Below are 20,377 nucleotides of genomic sequence, written 5' to 3'. Positions count from 1 at the left end.
TTTTTTTCTCATTACTGTTGGAGATAGGAGAGGGTCTTCCTGCTGCTGCATCTGAAGGAGCAAAGCAGTGGACAAAGGCGTTTGGAGAAGTTTCTCTGAGTCCTGACAGCAGGATTCCTCCACTGGCTGTTTTGGCGATGGTTTCATCCAGTCGTGATTTGGAAAGCAGTGCGGAGGGGGCTTTGATGGGTGAAGGAACATCGGTGCCAAATTCTGATCGGGGAGCAGTCTGGAACCAGCAGCAAGAGGGAGACTTGGAGTGCAGCCTTGAGGGAGGGTAGTGTGGGACGACTGAGTTCTCTGGTAAGAATTGTATCTCCGGTGTCTGAGGTTGCTTTTTCTTCAGCGCTCAGGTTTGTCTATGGAGGCGTCAGTTGTATGGCCTTTCACACCCAAGCCCTCACCCATCACCTTGGATAGTAGCTGGACTGCCCTATCCTCTTTGACTCTATTAATAGTATGAATAGTAGGATGCAGACCCTTCTGTTTTGGTCCAATCTCAGCAGATTATACATTTGAATCAAAAGACTAAGAAGTTATCTGATCAAAGCTTTTACAACACAAATTGTGACCCACCGTAGAACTGAAAATTTTAGAAAATGCTATCAAGATGTTAAATCTACGAGTTCTAAGCGTCCCAGTGGTTTCCATGCTTTCTCTAGCAGAACTATTTAAATCATATATGCGAGATAACCTTGGCATCTCACCAGGAGCTAAGCCATATATCAAGAAGGTTTTTACCTTCCTGATGATAGGATATAGGCTGGAGTGGCTGGCCAGGTAGCTTCTCACAGGAGACTGCTCCTTTGGATATCTCAGCTATTTTGGAATCTATTGTGGTGGATGAAACACACAGAGCTACTCTTAGTGACATTTTACCTCTCTGCAGGATCGTGACTTGGTTCTCCGTATGTTCTTTCGTTGTACATATGTTTTGTTTATAGAGTCCAAAGTTAAGATATTTCCCCAACTTCTATTGAGCTACACGGGAACATAGGAGAAAATGCGTTAAGAGGTTATAGATTTGGAGGCTCATTTTTTCCTCAGAAATCCTTGTGTTTGGTGACTTTTGCTTCAGAAAAGTTTGAACCTTTTCAACTTCGCTTCTATATTGATTCTAGAACTCCTAGGGATGTTGAGCCTTTTGGATCTTGAAATGTGTTTGGGATGGGTGGGTTGTGGGTCAGATCCTGCTTTGTATTTTTGGGATTTAAAGTGTTCCAGGAAGACATTTTATTTTTTCCTGAATATTCTTGTATTTAATTTGTGAAAGTTATAAAGAGTTATAAAAAAATAAAAATGGTACTTTTAAACACGGTCCATGCCTGATGTAAACTCTTAACCTTTGCAGTTGCTTGTTTCCGTTTTTTCATAACCAGTAGATTTCTTTAGTGTCCCCCCTCCAGTTATTAAGTCAAATTTGATCATGTTGTGATCACTATTGCCATGTGGCTAGTACCTCTCGCAACAACTCCTGATTCCACTAAGGATAGGTCTAAAAGATTCCCCTCTTGATGATGTTTTTTTTATTTTTATTTATATTCAGCTTTTCACACTTTTTCAGCACTTCAAAGTGGATTACATTCAGGTACTGTTCTTGTACCAGCTGCTCCATGAAGCAGTCATTTATTTAACCTGCTTATCAGTTGACAGGATAATTTGCAATCTTTCTGCTCTGTTTGCTCTCTACTTAAAGGCACCTTGTCCACTTTAGCATTTTTTGCATCCTTTCTACTGGAATGCCTTAATTTCTCTGTTCTGTTAGAATCCTTCAAAGACTTCCGGTATACACTTTGGCCATTTTGTGCTTTTAGTGCCAATGATAGTAACTTCTCTTAGTGTCCTATGATATATGAAATAATCAACAAATACAGCATCTATAATGAAGAGAAGATTGCAGTTTTAAGATGTTTCCCCTGATGTAGTTGATCGAAATACAGTCCCGTGTAAGGCAGTGTGACTAGACTTATATAAAGAGATAAGTGATCCTTTTTATTTGCAAAAAGAAAACGTTAAAGCATTTTCTGCACTGGCCTATGATTGAAGTTTTCTGTGCTGGGCTCCAACTGATGATGTCACCGATGTGTGAGGACCACCAACCTGCTTGTCCTAGGAGAACTAATGATATTAGAAGGAATTGGCTTTGGAAATACGATTTACATTTTCCTTCCGATTATTGTGCACCAGGTCTACATAAGAATCCTTCAAAGATACATCATTCTGAATCATGTGCTTCTGAGCCACTGTCTGCTTTCCCCCTTCTAGTTTAAACATTTCGCTATCTCCTTTTTAAAGATTAGTGCCAGTGGCCTGGCTCTACTCTGGTTAAGTTGGAGCCCATCCTTTCGGAAAAGGCCCCCTTTCCCCAAAATGACACCCAGGAAGAATGGAAAGGAGGAGGCAGCTATTTAGGTCTTATTTTTGGTGGTTTTATCCATGCAAAGTGCCTTTTGATGTTGCTATGCCTGTCTGTCTTTCCATATGCATGGATCAGGGGCCCTTTGTGAACTGATTTGTCTGCAATTTGGTAGGTGGGAACACTCCTGCCAGATTTTGACCAAATGTTTTGCAAGGAGAGAGGCCCATTTAATGGAGTAGGGAAACAGGATAGAGGAACAGACATTTTTGGTGCCAGGCCAGTGATGAGGTTATGACCAGCACAGCTCATCCTGTTGTCTTCTGAAGAAGACTAAGGAGATGAGTTGTTGGCAGAGCCCATCCTGTCATGGGCCGGCACTTATTGGCTGTGTTGATCCTGTGCATTATGAGAAGAACAACTAGCTGGCCCATGAGTTTTTTGAAAATGTGCTGTCGGTCTGCACAGCCGTTTATGTCTTTGAGCAACAAGGAGGTGCATAAAGGTTTGAAGGTAGGCGGGGAAAGAGTTGAGGGGATTTGATGGGGTAGGGGGCATGGGAAGAATTGGGAGGTGCAAGGAGGAAAAGGGATTGGGGTGGATAAACTGAGGAAGGAGGAGTTTGTGTCATGCTGTAACTATGCATTATTCTGATTTGTTTAAATCCTAGTTTTACTGCTCAGGTCAGTGCTCAAGAAGAGTGGGATCAAAAGTGAAGAAGTCACAATCTGGAGAGTTTAGGCGGCATAAAAAGAAAATGCTCGCGGGGCAGTGTTTTTGAGAACTTGGGTTGGTGTAGAAAAGGATGTTAACATTTCTGGGAGGAGAGTGGAGGAAGAAGAATCAAGTTTGGAAGGAAGGGATGGATTTGGAGAGAGAGAATTTCTGATATGAGGGGAAAAGGCTGGTTTTGGGTCAGACTGAGTTGCTGGCCAGCTGTTTGCCTCCTGATCTCCTAAACAGTTCCTCCTTTGTGGTGCATGACAGAGTGGAACACAATGGTGATGTTTGTTAGCATCAACAGTATTAATCCTAGCATTCTTTTCTGGGATTCTTTGTGATTTGCTCTGCCTCTTCCTCTCCTCCCTCGGCGCACACATACACAAACTAACAACAGAAGTTTCAGAGCTATCAAGGGTGAAACAACTAAACATGAGAATATTCAAGACAATCAAAATGGTGCATGCTTTCTGCCAGCTGGTATTGGAGTTAACGTGCACTTTGGGTTCATCTCGGAGAAGGGCTGAACCCGGGGTCCTGACTTGGTACTAGGGAGCTGTGCCAAGCCAAAGAGAGCAGTGGGGAGTTACAGCTCCATGCAACAGTCTGATTCCAGAGCACAACGCAGCCTTTCGTGTCCCCAGTATTTGGAAATCTCACAGGAGCTGCATGGTCACAAGGGACACCTTTTTAGGTTGCAGCATTCTATGCAAAGGCTAAATCCTTTGCTCTGACTTTATGCAGTGAATGGTAAAGAGCTGAGCTGAATTGAGGCCTAATCCATACATCTCTTTCATACTTCTGTATATTACAGCACCTGTTGTTCAAAGTAACAACACAGTACATGAAAAGTATAAAACCACTGTATTAACGAAGGCTATGATACTTTATGAAGCAACAAGTGAAGTCGGTGGTGGAGAGGGCGACTTGGTGAAACTCGTACTTGCAAATCAATAGAACATTTTCAAAGGCAAACCATGTAACCTGACAGAGAAAGCTATGTGCTGAAAATCATGATATCCATCTACAAGCAGAGCATTCTGTGACAAAGTCTGTGCTTCTTGGGGAGCTTGAATAAATCAACTATTAAATCCAAGTAAGTCAAAGCAAAAATCAGAGCCCCAGAGCATACAAATAATGTTCTACAAAGAAAATAAAATGGATGGTCCTGGGGGCAGAGCTTTGGAGAGGGGAGGGTCTGAGCGATACCCAAGAAGTAGGAAGGAGGCCAAACAGGAAGGGGGTGATAGAGGAAAGACGACTCACCAGGAGGATAGCAGATCTAGCAAGGGACTACAAGCCAGAAGGGATAGAGCAACTGGATCGCAGAGACTAAACCCGAGAGAAAGGAGATGGCTGTTTTTGAGCTGTGGGCATTGGATTAAAAATAATCAGTCCATGCTGCCCAGCCCAAGCATTTTACTCTCACAGTGCAGCAGAGTTTGGTTAAAAAAAATTCTTTCTGCTAAAAAAAAAAAACAAAAAAACAAACAAACCAGTCCTATAACTTGATATGCCAGGAACTGGGTGGCAAGTGGGACGCCACCCCATTTCCCCGTAACTCAGGTCAAAGCATCCCAAAAACAGTTACATACCTATAAAAGTTAACAGAATTGAACCAAAATTGAATTAGAGGGCAAGAAAATGAAGTGGAAAAACTTGAAGCCAATAAGAATGACAGCCTTGGGTGATTACAAAGCTGAAAATAGTGGAAATGTATGAATTAAAACAAATGAATGAAAAAGCAGTCTGAGGGAGCTAGAAGAAAATAGTTAAAGGGACAAAAGATTGCAAGAATCCCTTCAAATACACTGAAGGGTACAAAATAGCATCAAGTAATTGGACCATTAGAAATTTATGGAGACCATCTTGGTTGTTAGAAGCACGTAATTACTTCTGCAGTGTCTTTACAAAAAAGGAGATGGAAGATGAGACGCACAGAAACTAGTTCACTGAGAATCGATCAAATAGCATGGTGGATGATGAACACACACAACAAGGGACTGTGCTTTACTCGACCAAATAGGCTACATCCAGGACTGCTGAGAGGCTTTGACAGAATTTCTAAAAGGTGTTAAATTCTGATTCATTGAACCATTCCAAGTGCCAGGGAATTTACAAATATCACACCATTACACAAAAAGAGTATTCTAGCATCTTTTGGTAACTACAGGCAAGTAATGCTCATCAGTACATTAAGGGGCCAATGTAATAAGCCACGCTAAGCATATCGCAGTTTTTACTCACATTTTAGCATTGGTTTTTCAGCGCTAATCTTGCCCAAATATGTAATAAGGGCTTTAGCACTGAAACCCCCCCCCCCCCTACACACACTTAGCTTAGCACGTGTGTATGCAAATTGCAGGGTAATATCCTAATTAGTTATTTCCCTGCAATTTAAGAAGGCACACTAAGCTGGAGACTGTCTATGACTCCTTTTACCACAGAAAATCTTAACATCTGCTCACAAACAAGCATTAAACTTCCTGCAACACTGAACCACACTCCTTCAAGACCTACATCTCCTCCCAAACAAGTCTGCTCCTGCCCCTTCCTTAAAAAAAAAAAAAAAAAATTTAGGGGAGGCTTCAGCCAAACTGCTCCCACACTCCTGAACCCCCCTCAAGTTTGCCTTACTGGTCATCTCAAAAAAAAAAAAGAAAGTTGAGTATCTGGTTGGGGTGCCTGGATCCGATGGGCCCACTCCCAGCTCCTTCATCTTAAAGAAATTGAATCAGCCTAAGGGAACTCCCCACTTACCCTTTGGAATCCTTTAGGAACCAACCTAAAGCACTCCCACACCACAGAAGGTCCTGCCTCCTTCGACAGACCTGTTCCTTCAACTGAAAGCTAATTGAACCCTCCACTGTGAATTGTTAGTAATTCTGAAAAGGGGTCTTTCACTGACAGGGGATGGACCAATCGGCAAAAAGTGAAGGAGTGAATAAATTAATATCAAGTATACGCTAAAATGAGTGGTCCCTGCGGGACTTGATATTAATTTATTCACTCCTTCACAGAGGAAGGGCTTGAAGTAGAACCACAGAAACAGTCACAAATAGGAATTTCCTTTTTGTCCTGCAGACCAGTCCGCACCTGCAGGATTCCCCTGCTTGCCAGTAGGTGGCAACAGAGAACTTTTTCCACGTCTTTTTTTTTTTTTTTTTTGCTTATGTCACACAAGCTTTATATTCTGGGATAGCTGCTTGGCTCTTCAGTAGTTCTCTGCCTCCAGTTAGGTGGGGGTGTATGGTGGGATAGCTATCTTAAAAAAAAAAAAAAAAAAAAAAAAAAAAAAAAAAAAAAGAGAGATGACAGGGATAGAACGCAAGGTACACTTTGACTTCATTGGAAGCCCTTCCTCATCCTTTGGGGGGGGAGGGAAAAAAAAAACCCTGGAGTAGTGCTGAGCGAGCCACGGTCTGCAGAGGTTTGGCGTCCTTAGCCACAGCGGCAGGAAACAGGCTTCTCCCCCTCCAGCGGCAAGATGCATGGCCAAGAGGGGCCAGCAATGCGCACAATGCAGCACAAGAAGACAAAGCTCCATCGTGGGCTCCTTTTGCTCTCGCCTTGTTGGCCGTGAGTCACAGGAAATCAGGCAGCGGAGAGGAGGGGAGGAGAAGCGGAGCGGGCTGCAGGAAGATGCGTCGCCAACGCCGGCTCAGAGGGGAGCCGTGAGAGCAGCTTGATCGGTCAGAAGGCCCATCATGGGGGGATGTAGCCAAGGTACAGGCAGCAGGCCCTGAGAGAGAGAGAGAGAGAAGCCCCAGGGGGAAGAAGGCAAGGCACAGCGCAGGAAACTGAGATCTACAGAGTTTACTGAGGCACCAGACCTATAAAGCCAAAGGGTCCCTTAGGAGGCGGTTCCCCATTGTGCTGACGACAAGCACTGGGTTTAAAGAAACCCAGGACAGAGGGAACCTCCCTGGTGGTTCGGAGAGTGGTGCAGGGGGTTTGGAACTCCCACAGGAAGCTCCCATGGAGGAGGAGGGGAGTGAAGGAGGAGATGCAGCAGTGAGGCTGTACAAGAAAGAAGGAACTGAGCCTCCTCGGAGTAAAGCCTCTGCGGGAGTCCAGCAAGGAAAGGGAGGAAGAAAGGGACGTGCAGGGGGACCCACTTCTTAGAGCAGCGCTTCTCAGCCGGTGTGTCCCCGCATTTTCCGGTGCCCCCACTGGGCCAGCTGCCCCCCCTGCCCCAGCGAGATGCAAACTGTTTTTCCGCCCGAGCGGAACGTGGCAGGAGAGCTGGAGTCAGTGGCGCTAGCGACGCGCTCTCTCCTTCCCGCCCCTGCAGCCTGGAAGAGGAAGTGGTGTGCAGCAGCCATGCACGGGAGAAGAAGAGACCACGCTTAGGTACAGGCGCATGCAACATCGGCCCGAAGGAGAAGAGCAGCGGGGCCCAGAGCAACGTCAGCCCCTGCAATCGATTTGGGATTCCTTTCTCGAGATCGCGAGGGTCGTAGGAGGAGGCTGCTGCTGCCGCTAGTTGCTCTTTGGTGGGGGGAAGAGAGATAGCGAGTGAGTGAGCGAATATGTGTCTTTGAGACTCTGTGTGTGTGTGTGAGACAGTGTCCACAGTAAGTATGTGATCGAGAGCCTATGTGTGTGGTTGAAAACCTGTTTGTGTGAAAGAGAGCATGTGTGTATGTGTGACTGAGATCCTTAGTTTGTGAGAGAGACAGCGTGTATGCAGTTGAGAGCCTGTGTGTATAAGTGAGAGGGAGAGAGCACATGTGTCTGTGTGTGACTGAGAGCCTATGTACGTGAGAGGGAGACCTTGTACACAACTGAGAGAGAGGAGAAAGTTGCTAGCAAACCCCCCTCCTCTCTCCTCCTGCTAATTCACAACAATCTCAGATCACCTTCAAATCCAGTCTTCCCAGGTATGGGAGAGCAGAGCATTTTTTTATCCTTATTTTTAATTATTGGGTCTTTGTCTACTATTTTGAAATATTTTATTGGTGTCTATACATTTTTTATATAAGTTTTTAATTATTGGGTATTCCATTCATCAGCTGTTTGAAATAATTTGTTCTTTTTATTATTATTATGGTTTTACTGCTATTGATTTTATATTTCTTGATTTGTTTTGATTACTGGTAATGTTTCTCTTTCCTTTGTTGCACTGTATACAGAATCTCTGGCTTGTTGCGGTTTCCATTTATGCTTTATGGTCTCTTTAGTCTTTATTCAATATAAAACGCGGAAAGCCTTCTCTCTTTTCAATAGAATGGGTGGATTGGAAATTGATAGTTTTCAAGTTATTCAGAGTAGACATATTGCTTCTTAAGAACAGGGCAGACTGTTGCAGTTTTTAACGTTTTTGGCAATATGCCAAGCTGCAGGCTGGTGTTGATAATATCAGTGAGTGGGTAAAAAAGACCAAGCTCAGTATTTTTTAAATTTTCAAAGGTAATGGATCTAAAATTGAAAAAGTGATGCTCATTTATTTCAGCATTAGTTGCAGCCCTGCGGATGTAATTTTATTAAAAGCTGCTAACTGAGACTTGCTCTCTGAAAGGCAGAGGAAAAGGGGGGAGATGAATGTGTTGAAGGTGATAAGAGTTCAGCTCTGATAGTATCAGATTTTAATGGTAAAAAAATGCATTTATATTGCAAAGACCCAAGAGAGCGTACTGTATAGTGGGTAAAGTTCTTCTAATGAACTTAAGGTGACCAGATAGGTAGATAAGGTGATGGAACCAGAAGGATGCTTGGGTACGTAGGGAGAGAAGTAGCTAGTAAGAAAATGGAGGTGATGTTGCCTCTGTATAAGTCGTTGGTGAGACCGCATTTGGAGTATAGTGTGTACAGTTTTGGAGGCAGCATCTTCAAAAGAATATAAACCAAATAGTTGATCCAGAGGGCGGCTACTAAAATGGCCAACGGTCTTCATTATTAAACATATGAGGACAGACTTGAATATCTAAACAAGTGTACCCTGGAGGAAAGGAGGGAAAAAGGAGTTATGATGGAGACATTCTTAATACCTCCAAGGAGTAAATGAACAGAATGTGGGGGCTCTTCCAATAGAAAGGAGATTCTGAAACGTGAGGTCATAGGATGAGGGTGAAAGGGGTTAGACTCCAGAATGATCTAAGGAAATATTCCTTTACCGAAAGGGTGGAGGATGAATGGAACAGTCTTCCTGGGGATTTGGTGGAGACAAGTATCGGAATTCAAGAGACCACAGGACAATCTCAGAGGGAGAGAAAGAGATTATGAAGCTGAACAAGAGATATGGATGGGACTGTATGTTTTTTATGTGCCATCATCTTGTATGTTAGTGTAGTGGAGAAAAGCTGACATGACTTCATGGGAAGCCCATGCCAGACTAAATTTCAGAATTACAAATGGATATCATCTACATAGACTTAAGCAAAGTATTTGATGCAGTGTTCCAAAAGAGGCTGCTGAAGAAAAGATAAAAGGCAGAAGTACAGAAAAAAATTGGCAACAGATTTCCTAATAGTTCTCTGAAAAGCAGCAAAGGGCCCATGGTAAATTGTTTTTCTCGTAGTGGAAGGATGTAATAAGTGAGATTAGACTAGATTCAATGTTCTGGCACTGGCCAACCTCTGCGTCTGTGACTAAAGAGAAGGGTAGCAAAAATGGCAAATGACACCAGAATAGGAGGTAATATGCAGGTTCGTTTAACCTAATTATTGAAAAAGTAGAGAAGATAAGTTTTTTTCACATATGGGATAAGTGTGATTTGGAATAACATGCCCAGTGACACGATTGTTACGAGATCAAGCCATTGCTCTAAAAGGATGATTTATGAATGAGATTACAGGATATTGGTATCGAGTCCATGAATAGAGTTAATACTGGACCTTATACTGTAAGTCTCCTGTCTGTCGATTGTCTTTTACAGTGTACCAGGCTCCATATGTTAAATGCTATCCAGCATAGTGTTCCTTTGAATAAATACAGTCTGTACTGCTTGTCAGACATACGAGTCCATAAACAACCGCACTTCAGACAGTGGAATCGGTTCTCATTTGCTTTTACATTTTGTAGAGAACTTACAAGCCCTGCTTGGCAAGGGTAAACCAAAACATCCCATACAACTGTTTCACTTGCCTTTTTCCTCCTAAGAAAGAGAAGTGAAATGGTCATGGGGGATGGTGAAAGCCATGTGTCTGTTGAAAATTACCATGTGTGTATTTCATTGTCTGTGTGTAACTAAGTTCTTGCCCGCCATGCCTTTAAACCTCAGTTTGAGGGTTATCGGATGCCCTTGGGTGGAAGTGAAGGGGGGTATTGCAGTGTTTCTCTGAAATATGGTTCAGGTTAAATAACGAGCTCTCAGGTAGCTGTGGTGACTGACAGCTTCTGGAAAGCAGTTTCCCTGCGTGTTGACATCATGTTGTTTGCACCTTCATGTGCCGCAGAATTTACGAAGGATGATTTAGATAATTATTTCAGAATATCCTGTTAGCAATCCAATGCTTACTTAAAGAATATAAACAGAATATGAATTTATTTTTTCTTTTCTTTTACTCTGTTCCAGTTTGAGTGTCAGAATTACATCAGGATTCTGGAGTATAAGAACAGCTCTCACCTCTACGTGTGTGGAACCTATGCCTTCAGTCCTCACTGTGGTTTCATTGTAAGTAGGAGGGATGAGTTGCTGGGCTTGGCAGTGGAGAGGAGTGTTTGGAAGAGTGGATGAAGTTGAGCGGGGAATGTTTTTTTTATCTTAGCAACTGGCTCAGGCTTCTCCAGGCTTTTTCCATATCTGTAACCTCATGGTGAATCTGGGTAGATTCGGGAGCCCTCTGCGCTAGGCTCTCATTGCAAGGTAACTAGTTGCGGTTGGCTCTTAGAAAATATCCCATTTGAATTTCTTTTTTTAAGGACAATATTAGTAGCATCCGTCCAGCAGCATTTTAGTGGGCAGTGGTGACATAAGCATTGCTTAATTTTCCAAAGGTCTTAGGATTGCCCTGGCTATGGTGAAACGTTTCCCTCCACAACTGGAAGTGCCATGTGGGAACCCTGACTTCCAGCCGATGCAAATCACTGTGCTACCTTATTGAGAGCCACACAGCTTCTTGTAGCAACTTGTGCGCTGTATCTACTTATGGTTTATTTTTTATTTTTTTTATTTAATCGTTTTTTATATACCGAAGTTTAGCTAGATGCCTACACTCCGGTTTACATTTGGAACAACACAATACATGTGAAGAAACCATAGAAACGCAATACTGTAAACTGGCGGAGCCGGGAGTGTTATATGATGATATAGTATAAAACGAGATCTAACAAGGTATAATAGTATGATTAACTATGACAATATAACATGAGAACTGGTCGATTAGTGTACAACAGAAGGGAACACGTTGTGGTATTGATCAGGACAATGGATGTGAATAACTAAAGTTGCTTGCGCTTTAACATGTTTGTGTCATCTTTCCTGGTATCTTACTATTTATATATACTATATTATATAAATACATACCTTTTACCTTTGTATTATAATTCTAAGTTACATTCTATCACTTGTATTATCATTTGTATCTCAATTCTAAGTTACTTTCTTTCATTTGTTATACCATCATATCACTCTATATCAAATGTTTCTTCGACGTTCCTTTAAAAGCATTCAAATGTTACTCTTATGCGTTCCATGTAAAGGTTATGCCTTTTTTTCCTATGGCCTTCCGCCTGTTTTCTGTAAACCGGTACGATGTGCAAATGGCTATTGGTATATAAAAATGTTAAAATAAATAAATAGTCTCTATCAGAGCACCTCAGGTAGCTTAGGACAGCTTGATAGTACCCTGCATAGGAAAAGTTACTGGCTCTGCCCTCTCAAATTTTTGAAGCAAATTGCTATTTATTCATTTGTTATTGCCTCTTCAAAAGCTCCTGTTACTCTATGAACAGAAGATTATTTCAACCTGGCTTCGGAGTACAATTAAATGCTGCCTGAATGAAAAAATATTATAGGATTACTGATAATTATTGGACAGCTGCAGTAGTCTGTAATGTGGAAAGGAATTAAAGTCAGCATATACCTCTGCAGAATCCTCCACTTTCTGATCAGGATGTGGATTTGTTGTTCATCCTTCCTTTTGGTCCCCTCCCTGTAACTCCTCCACTGTGTGTGTGTGTGTGTGTTTGCCGGTGAAGCTCTGATGAGTAAATGTCGCCGCCTCTGTACTTCACGATTTGTGGCCATTGGCAGGGCATTGAAGCCCTTGAGTTTGTTGCACACCCCGTCCCCTTCCTGCTCTCTTTCCTCTGTGTGTCGCAGACGGAGTCCTGACCGGGCAATCTGTTGCCACGGCTGCACTGTGAATTTTTTTTTTTTTTTTTTGTGTGCATGGTGAGGAGAGCTTCTTGGAGGAACAGTCCAGCTTCCTCATCCAGCTGCATGTCTGGCGACTAAAGGAGGAATAGTTACCAAACAGATACATAATTGGAGAGGACAGGAGGGAAGAAAAAAGGAAGCACAAGGGAAAGTATAGAAATGTGTGTCAGGGGAGGGGGAGGTTGGTGCCTATCTACTTTCATATTTTTTTTTTTAATTTCAGATTGGCTGTTAGAGTATTACCAGTCGCCCATTGCTTGCACCCATCTGCCACTGGCCATCCCTCTGTGTCCAATCACAATTTATCCATTAAACAAAGTTGTCTCTCTGTTTCAGAGCGTGGCAGATTTCCGTGAAGTGAAACGCCGTGAGATCGGTCGAGGGAAGTGCCCATTTGATTCTGCCCAGCACTATACTGCAGTCATGGCTGGTATGCCTCTTGCTCATTTTGCCTTCGCCTGTATGGCTACACATGTGCTCTGCTGCCCACGTGTTCTCTGAGATATATATATATATATATATTTTTTTTTTCTTATTCTTTTCATGCAACATTCACAGTTTCCATCCTGTATATGCATTTTAGGGTTGGATTGTTTTGCTCTCTAATTATTGACCCCTTTAAGCAAATTAAATAAACCAAAACAAAACTCTTTTGCATAAGAAAACATGGTCTGTTTGGAGAAGTGGAGTGTTTGTAAGTCTCCCACAGCTCTGATGTACAGGTGTGTGGGCTCTGCTAGAACAGTGAACATTGGTATGATGTGTTTTTTCCCTGCTGGCATTTATTGCCCAGCTTAGGGGTAGGCAGTTCTGGCCCTGGAGTGCCACAAACAGGTCCGTTTTTCAGGATATCCACAATTCTGTGCAAATATACCTCATGCATATTCATTGTGGATATCTCAAAAACCAGACCTGTTTGTGGCACAGGGCCAGAGTTGCCTAGCTTGAGCCTCTGTGTGCTGGTGCCCTTCCTGTGGGCTGATCCCTGCATGCCCTGCAGCTCACTGTTTCCTAGGGATTGACTTTTTGCATTCTAGAGATGATAATTTTGGGTGTTTAGCTTGGCTTTCCAAGTAACGTCAAGGCAGCTTACAACATTAGAATTCAGGTCTGATAAATCAGGAATCTTCATTAAACATGCCAGTACAGGTAAAAACTGACGTTTAAATATGTGCTAATATAAGAAGAGTGGTCTTTTCACAGTAAATTTTTAAAAAAATGGCATGTAAATAGTGCATATACAGTATCTCTCTATGTATATATACTGTAGATAGAGAGATATAGCAATAAAATGTCGGGGGGTGTGTGTGTGTGTATACATATTCAGCCAGATGGGGAGCAGATAAATTTGCTGGATAAACTTCCATGGCTAACTTATACCGGTTATTCAGCAGCATGCCTGCACCACTGATTATATCTTGCTATTGAGGAGTCAGCTGAATAACTCGACTCCACCCATGAAATGCCTCCAAGTTATCTGAATACATTTTATCTGGATAAATTGCAAAGATTTTCAAAAGTCAGCATTTATCAGGATAACTGAAATGTTATTCGGATAAATACCTTTGCATGTCGACATCATGTAAACGCACAAGGAATAATTTTCTAGTGTGTAGCCAGATGGGTTATGTGTTCCTCTGCTAGCTGATGGGAGACGGAGTCAGGTTTCAAAGCTGACGTCACCCTAGATATACCCCTGCAGTGACCTCAGCTCTTCAGTATCTCTCAGTCTCCTAGCAGATGCGGATGCTATCCCCACACTAGCACGGTGTTAGCGGGATTGCAGCACAAACGAAGACATTTTTGCCTTCACTTTAAAAGATCGAGCCCCGCTCTCCTGCGATGATACCTAAGGAGTACCTCCCCCAGTTGAGAATTCCTGAGGTGATTTCCAGGATCCCTCAGAGGTTCCCGTCGTGGACTTAGCTGCTGAAGCAGCTGAAAGGCAGTGGGTGCAGAAGCAGAGCGCGGCAGTGAAGGCCAAAGTCCTCTTCCCCCTGCAGCCGGAGACAGTCTCTGTACTCAGCCGGTAAGTGCTGAGACCAGGTAAGTAGAGAAGAACTCCTCTGATCCAGAGACGTGGAAGGGCTTTGGTAAGTCTTTCCTCCGGTCTCCTTGCTCGGCACGCTGTGCTGACTTCGTTCCCGATCTCCGATTGGGTGAGGGAAGGGGGTTCTGAGTGGGTTGAGCAGCCCCCCGATGGGCTAGGCCCCGTTTTCGGCTTGGTCGACTTGCCATGTGGCGATCCGCGGCGGCGCCATCTTGCACGTGGTCTGGTGTGGCGCCATTTCCCCCCTTTGGCCGTCACTTCGTGCAGTGCAGCTCGGCCTTTTGTGCGCCTAACGTGCGCATAGATACACGCATAGCTGCGCTCATACCTTTGTGCATAACCGCACTCATAACTGTGAGCATAACTCCGCTCATAACCGACCGCTTTCACATAAGCTCGCCGAGGTGGGTCGATGCGTGCACGATATACAGTAACCGGATAAACGCACAAACCACACAGGCTGTGGCCCTGGCAGCAAAGAAGCTCAGGCGACACTCTCTCTGCGAGGCCTGCCATATTAGAGCCACACAGTCTGATCTGGAATTCTGCCTGTCAGCACTGTGAGGAGGGCTGGATTCTTAAAAATTTTCCAAGCCTTGGCCCATCCCAGTCAGAGGTAGGGTCAGCTGCAACCTTATCCGGTAGCTCCCTGGACCTGAGCAAAGCCGGGACAGCATCCTCAGGGGAGGGCAGTTCAGGGGCCCCCTATCCCAGTTCCCCCTGGGACAAATGTGGATCTGGTGGCCTTCTCTTAGTTGGAATTTTTTCAGGGCCTCCAAGCCTTTGTTAAGGCGCAGTCAGCCTCTGTCCCTGCCCGAGTTGAACCCCAATAGGGGGGGAGGGCCATGCTCGCCCGGCCTGCGGGCCACGAGACATGCCACGCCTCACTAAGAATATCCCTGACAGGGACTCAGATACCTCGGATGATGATAGGGATCCACTGGAGGCCGTGGAAATCCCTTCAGGCCTAGAACCATATCGGACCATGCTTCGTTTCTTCCACAGATATGCATTACTAGCACTAGTCTCACAGACCCTGAAGACTCTGGGAGTTCCAGGCACGGACCCTATGGCGGAACCAAAGAAGAACCACATCCTAGTTTCTCTTTGTAAAGCTTCTTGCTATTTCCCAATGATGGAAGCCATCCAGGAGTTATTGACCTGGAATGGGATGCCCTGGAGGCAAGCTTTAAAGGAGGTTGGGCCTTGGAAGCCTTGTATCCTCTGAACCCAGCGGTCCAGGAACACCTGCGATTTCCCAAAGTTGACGCAATGGTCTGCGCTGTCTCGAAGCGAACAACCATCCCTGTTGAGGGAGGGGCAGCTTTGAAGGATGCTCACAATAGGCAGTTAGAATCCATCCTTAAGCAAGCCTTCAACACGACAGCAATGAAACTGCAGATTGCTTCCTGCTGTGCCCCGGTGGCTCGCTACTGCTTGCTCCTTGTGAGAGAGGCAGATAGCTCTGGGGTGCACACCGGAGAGGCGATTAAACCCGCTGCAGCCTTCCTGACAGATGCAAGCTCAGACCTAGTGCGTACCTCGGCCAGAGGAGTAGCCTCGGTGGTGGCAGCCTGAAGATAGCTATGGTTGCGGAACTTTCAGCGAACGCAATCTCTTAAGTTGAACCTCACAAAGATGCCCTTTAAGGGATCCCTCCTATTCGGAAGCGAGTTGGAGAAGCTAGCTAGTAATTGGGGCGAATCTCCAGTGCCTAGACTACCGGAAGACAGGAAAAAGAGGTCTCAGAGCCCCTCTCTCGTGAGGGTTCGGACCAGGGGCTCCTAGCGCTTCTGGCCCTACAGAAACCCGTCGTTCCAGTCACCTCGACCCTCGGGGAGGACTCGGTCCTTTCGGAACAGACAACCCAAAAGAGGGACAGGCTCAGGCTCGACCCAAGCTTCCCAATGAAGTTGGGCGGACCCATCCACGGGAAGAGGAGATTAGGGGTCAACTTTCCCTCTTCTACCAGCGGTGGGTCAAGATCACGTCAGACAAATGGGTACTGGACATCATACGAGAAGGCTTATGCTCTAGAATTTCGCAGCATCCCTCGGGACAAGTTCGTGATATCACCCTGCCACTTCCAGCTCAAGAAATTGGCAGTGGAATCCACACTGATAAGGCTCCTCAGTCTAAGGGCTATAACTTCAGTACCCACACCCCAAGTAAATATGGGATGTTATCCCATCTATTTTATCACGGCCAAGAAAGAGGGCTCATTCTGGCCCATCCTGGACCTCAAGAGCATTAACAGTCATCTGCGGATATTACACTTCCGCATGGAAACTGTCCGCTCCATCATAATAGCAGTGCAACTGGGAGAGTTCTTAATCTCCCTGGACTTCTCTGAAACCTACCTTCATATTCCAGTCCATTAAGACCACCAGCGTTTCCTATGCTTTGTGGTACTGGGCCACCATTACCAGTTCCGGGTAAAGCCTGTTACCCGGAACCCCCAGAACATTCTCCAAAATTATGGTGGTCATGGCGGCAGCACTGAGGAAAGAAGGGATCCTGGTGCACCCCAACTTGGATGACTGGTTGATCTGGGTGAAGTCGGTGGAAGAGCACTTCCAGGTGACCAGCGGGGTCAGGTCCTGCCTACAGGAACTTGGTTGGGTAATGAACATGGAAAAGAGCCTCAAGCCCTCCCAGTCCTTAGAGTACCTGGATGCCTGATTCGACACCAAGCAGAACAAGGTCTCCCCCCCCCCCCCCCCCCCGAGGAGGAGGAAACTGATGGACAGAATATGCTGGTGGTTGAGCACAATGCGCCCCAAGGTGTGGGACTATCTTCAGGTCCTCAACCTCATGGATTCAACATTGGAAGTACTATCGTGGGCGAGGGCTCACATGCGGCTTCTCCAACGCTCCTTATTGTCACGCTGGAACCCACTGTTCCAAGGCTACTCGATTTGCCTCCACCTACCAACGGTGGTGGCTACAGGAAATCCACCTAAGCAAGGGCGTAAGCCTATAACCACCGAGCTGGATCGTTCTTACGACAGATGCGAGCCTCCGAGGGTGGGGAGCCAACTGTCAAAAGCTGTCAGCCCAGGGACAATGGACCAAGGAAGAGGCAAAGTGGAACACAAACTGCCTGGAAGCTTGAGCGGCCAGACTAGCATGCCTGCAGTTTAGCCACAGGCTCCAGGGGCAAGTGATCTGAGTGATGACTGACAACGCAACAACAGTTGCCTACATCAACTGCCAGGGAGGAGCCAAGAGCCATCAGGTGTCTCTGGAAATAGGACCCTCCTTATGAAATGGGCAGAGTTAAACCTACAAGGGATCTCGGCCTCCCATATCGCAGGAAAAGACAACGTTGCAACGGACTTCCTCAGCAGGTAAAGCCTGGACGCTGTCGACCAAAGGCTTCCAAATTCTAGTAAATCGTTGGGTCCTCCCGGCCATGGATCTACTGGCCACATCTCACAATGCGAAAGTCCCCAGGTTCTTCAGTCACAGATGAGATCAGCACTCCCAAGGGATCGACACCCTCATCCAGATCTGGCCAGAGGAAGACTTGCTGTATGCCTCCCCCCCAATGGCCTCTACTGGGCAAGATCATCCGCAAGATAGAACACCAAAGAGGTTTAGTCCTCCTAGTGGCCCCGGATTGGCCTAGATGCCGGTGGTACACAGACATGTGAAGGCTCCTCGTGGGGCGTCCTCTGTGCCTTCCCCCCCCCTCCCCCCCGGGACCTTCTCCAGTAGGGCCCAATTCTTCACAAAGATCCGTCTCTATTCTCTCTTACAGTCTGGCCCTTCAGAGGGCTCGCCTGAAGAAGCGCGGTTACTCAGCGGCTATGATTGCCACCTTGCTTCGCTCTTGGAAGTTCTCAACATCTCTGGCATACATACGGATCTGGAGAATATTTGAGGCCTAGTGTGAGGGCCACGGGGTACCCGTGCAAACGGCCAAGATTCCCATGATTCTGGAATTTTTACAGGACGGCCTGAAGAAAGGGTTGTCCCTCAACTCCCTCAAGGTCCAGGTAACAGCCCTCTCCTGCTTCAGGGCCAAGGTGAACAGAAACAGTCTGTCGGCACATCTGAACTTGGCCCGTTTCCTAAAAGGGGTTAAACACCTCTGACCACCCTTAAAGTGGCCGGTCCCCCTATGGAACCTCAATCTAGTATTGGATTTTCTAGCAGGACCTTCCTTCAGACCGATGCGTAGTCTTTCGCTATGCCTATTAACACTAAATAAGGTATTCTTAGTGGCAATATGCTCAGCCCATCGCATCTTGGAACTACAGGCACTATCCTGTCGGGAACCATTCCTTCGATTTACTCCAGGAACAGTATCGCTTCGCACTGCCCCCTCCTTACCAAAGGTGGTCTCTGAGTTTGACCGGAACAAGTCCATCTCCTTACTGTCACCGGAAGGACATAAGGACACGGAAGACTATAGCCTTCTTCGCCATCTAAACGTTGGCAGACTCCTAGTGCGGTACCTTGAGCTCTCTGCACAAGTGCATGAGACAGATAGCTTGTTTATTCTTCACAGCGGGAAGAAACAGGGCGAAGCGGCTTCGCGAGCTATTAAAGCTCGCTGGATCAAGGAAGTAATCAAGGCAGCTTACGTAGAAGCAGGGAAGCCTTTTCCCCTCCTGGTCAAAGCTCATCCTAATAGGGCCCAGGCAGTATCCTGGGCGGAGGCTAAGCTACTGTCACCTGCCGGCATCTGTCGAGCAGCGACATGGTCTTCCCTACACACCTTGTCCAGGCTCGAGAGGACGCAGACTTTGCAAGGGCGGTGCTAACGGGATCATGGGCAGCCTCCTGCCCCGTTTGGGAGTAGCTTTTGTACATCCCACTGTTCCTGAGTCCATCTGGCTACACCCTAGGAAATGGAGTAATTACCTACCTGATAATTTCTTTTTCCTTAGTGTAGACAGATGGACTCTGCATCTCGCCCATGGCTGCCCAGGAGAGGTGCCAATGAATTGCCCATGAGGCGAACCTCAATTCCATATGAATACGGGTAAACCATTGCCCTATCCTTAATTCAGGGTACCCACAGTATGGCTGGTTTTGGTGCTTATGTTTGAGTACACTGGTAGTCTTCGTTTTTAATCAAGTTTTTTAATCTAGTTTTGCTAACTAACAGGCCGATATAGTACAGTGCGCTCCAGTGGAGCGCACAGTTAACCTGCATTTGGACATGTGTTTTCGACGCGCTAGCTTTACCCCTTATTCAGTAAGCGGTAATAGCGCATCGAAAACGCGCGTCCAACCCCCCCCCCCCCCCCCCCCCCGAGACTAATAGCGCCCGCAACATGCAAATGCATGTTGATGGCCCTATTAGCCATTCCCACGCGATACAGAAAGTAAAATGTGCAGCCAAGCCACACATTTTACTTTCAGAAATTAGCGGGTTTGAGAACAGACGCTGGCAAAATTGAGCGTCGGCTGGCAAACTTGCTGACAGCCGCCGCTCCTGTCCAAAAAGAGGCGCTAGGGACGCTCTAGTGTCTCTAGCGCCTCTTTTTACCGCGGGCCCTAATTTGCATAGGCCACCCTCCTGAATCATGCGCCCGCTGTCCCGCAACTTTTTCTGTATCGGCCTGTATGGGTTTAATCAAGATGTATCCAAATTCTATTTAAGCTCTTAGATATGTATGTCCACAATGGCTTTTCGAAGAGAATTCTGAAGATCTGAGGTCACTGCAGGGGTATAGCTAGGGTGATGTCAGCTTTGAAACCTGGCTCCGTCTCCCTTCTGCTAACAGAGGAACACATAACCCACTTGTCCTGAGTCCATCTGTCTACACTAAGGAAAACAAAATAATCAGGTAAGATATTTCTCCATTTGTTTGCATTTTGGCAGCTGACATTCGAAAGGATTACAAGAACAACTTCCTGCGGGGGTACTTTTTTCATTTGAGAAGATTGTGTACTGCCATTACCCAGTTGCAAA

The 20,377-nt window shown here is 45.7% G+C and overlaps 1 protein-coding gene across 1 annotated transcript in view; it reads left to right on the top strand.

The window, feature by feature from the left end:
• The window catches only part of SEMA4F (ssemaphorin 4F), a 158,901-nt gene that overhangs the window by 88,956 nt on the left and 49,568 nt on the right, over positions 1 to 20,377 (top strand). The window contains exons 4-5 of the mRNA XM_029595937.1: positions 10,593 to 10,691; positions 12,735 to 12,828. Of these exons, the coding sequence (XP_029451797.1) occupies positions 10,593 to 10,691; positions 12,735 to 12,828 (193 nt within the window). The remainder of the gene's footprint in view (positions 1 to 10,592; positions 10,692 to 12,734; positions 12,829 to 20,377) is intronic.

The sequence above is a fragment of the Rhinatrema bivittatum genome, chromosome 1 (assembly GCF_901001135.1).
Source record: "Rhinatrema bivittatum chromosome 1, aRhiBiv1.1, whole genome shotgun sequence".
Classification (NCBI taxonomy): domain Eukaryota; kingdom Metazoa; phylum Chordata; class Amphibia; order Gymnophiona; family Rhinatrematidae; genus Rhinatrema; species Rhinatrema bivittatum.
Note: the sequence above shows the minus strand (reverse complement) of the source record. Positions and strands in the feature narration are given on the sequence as shown.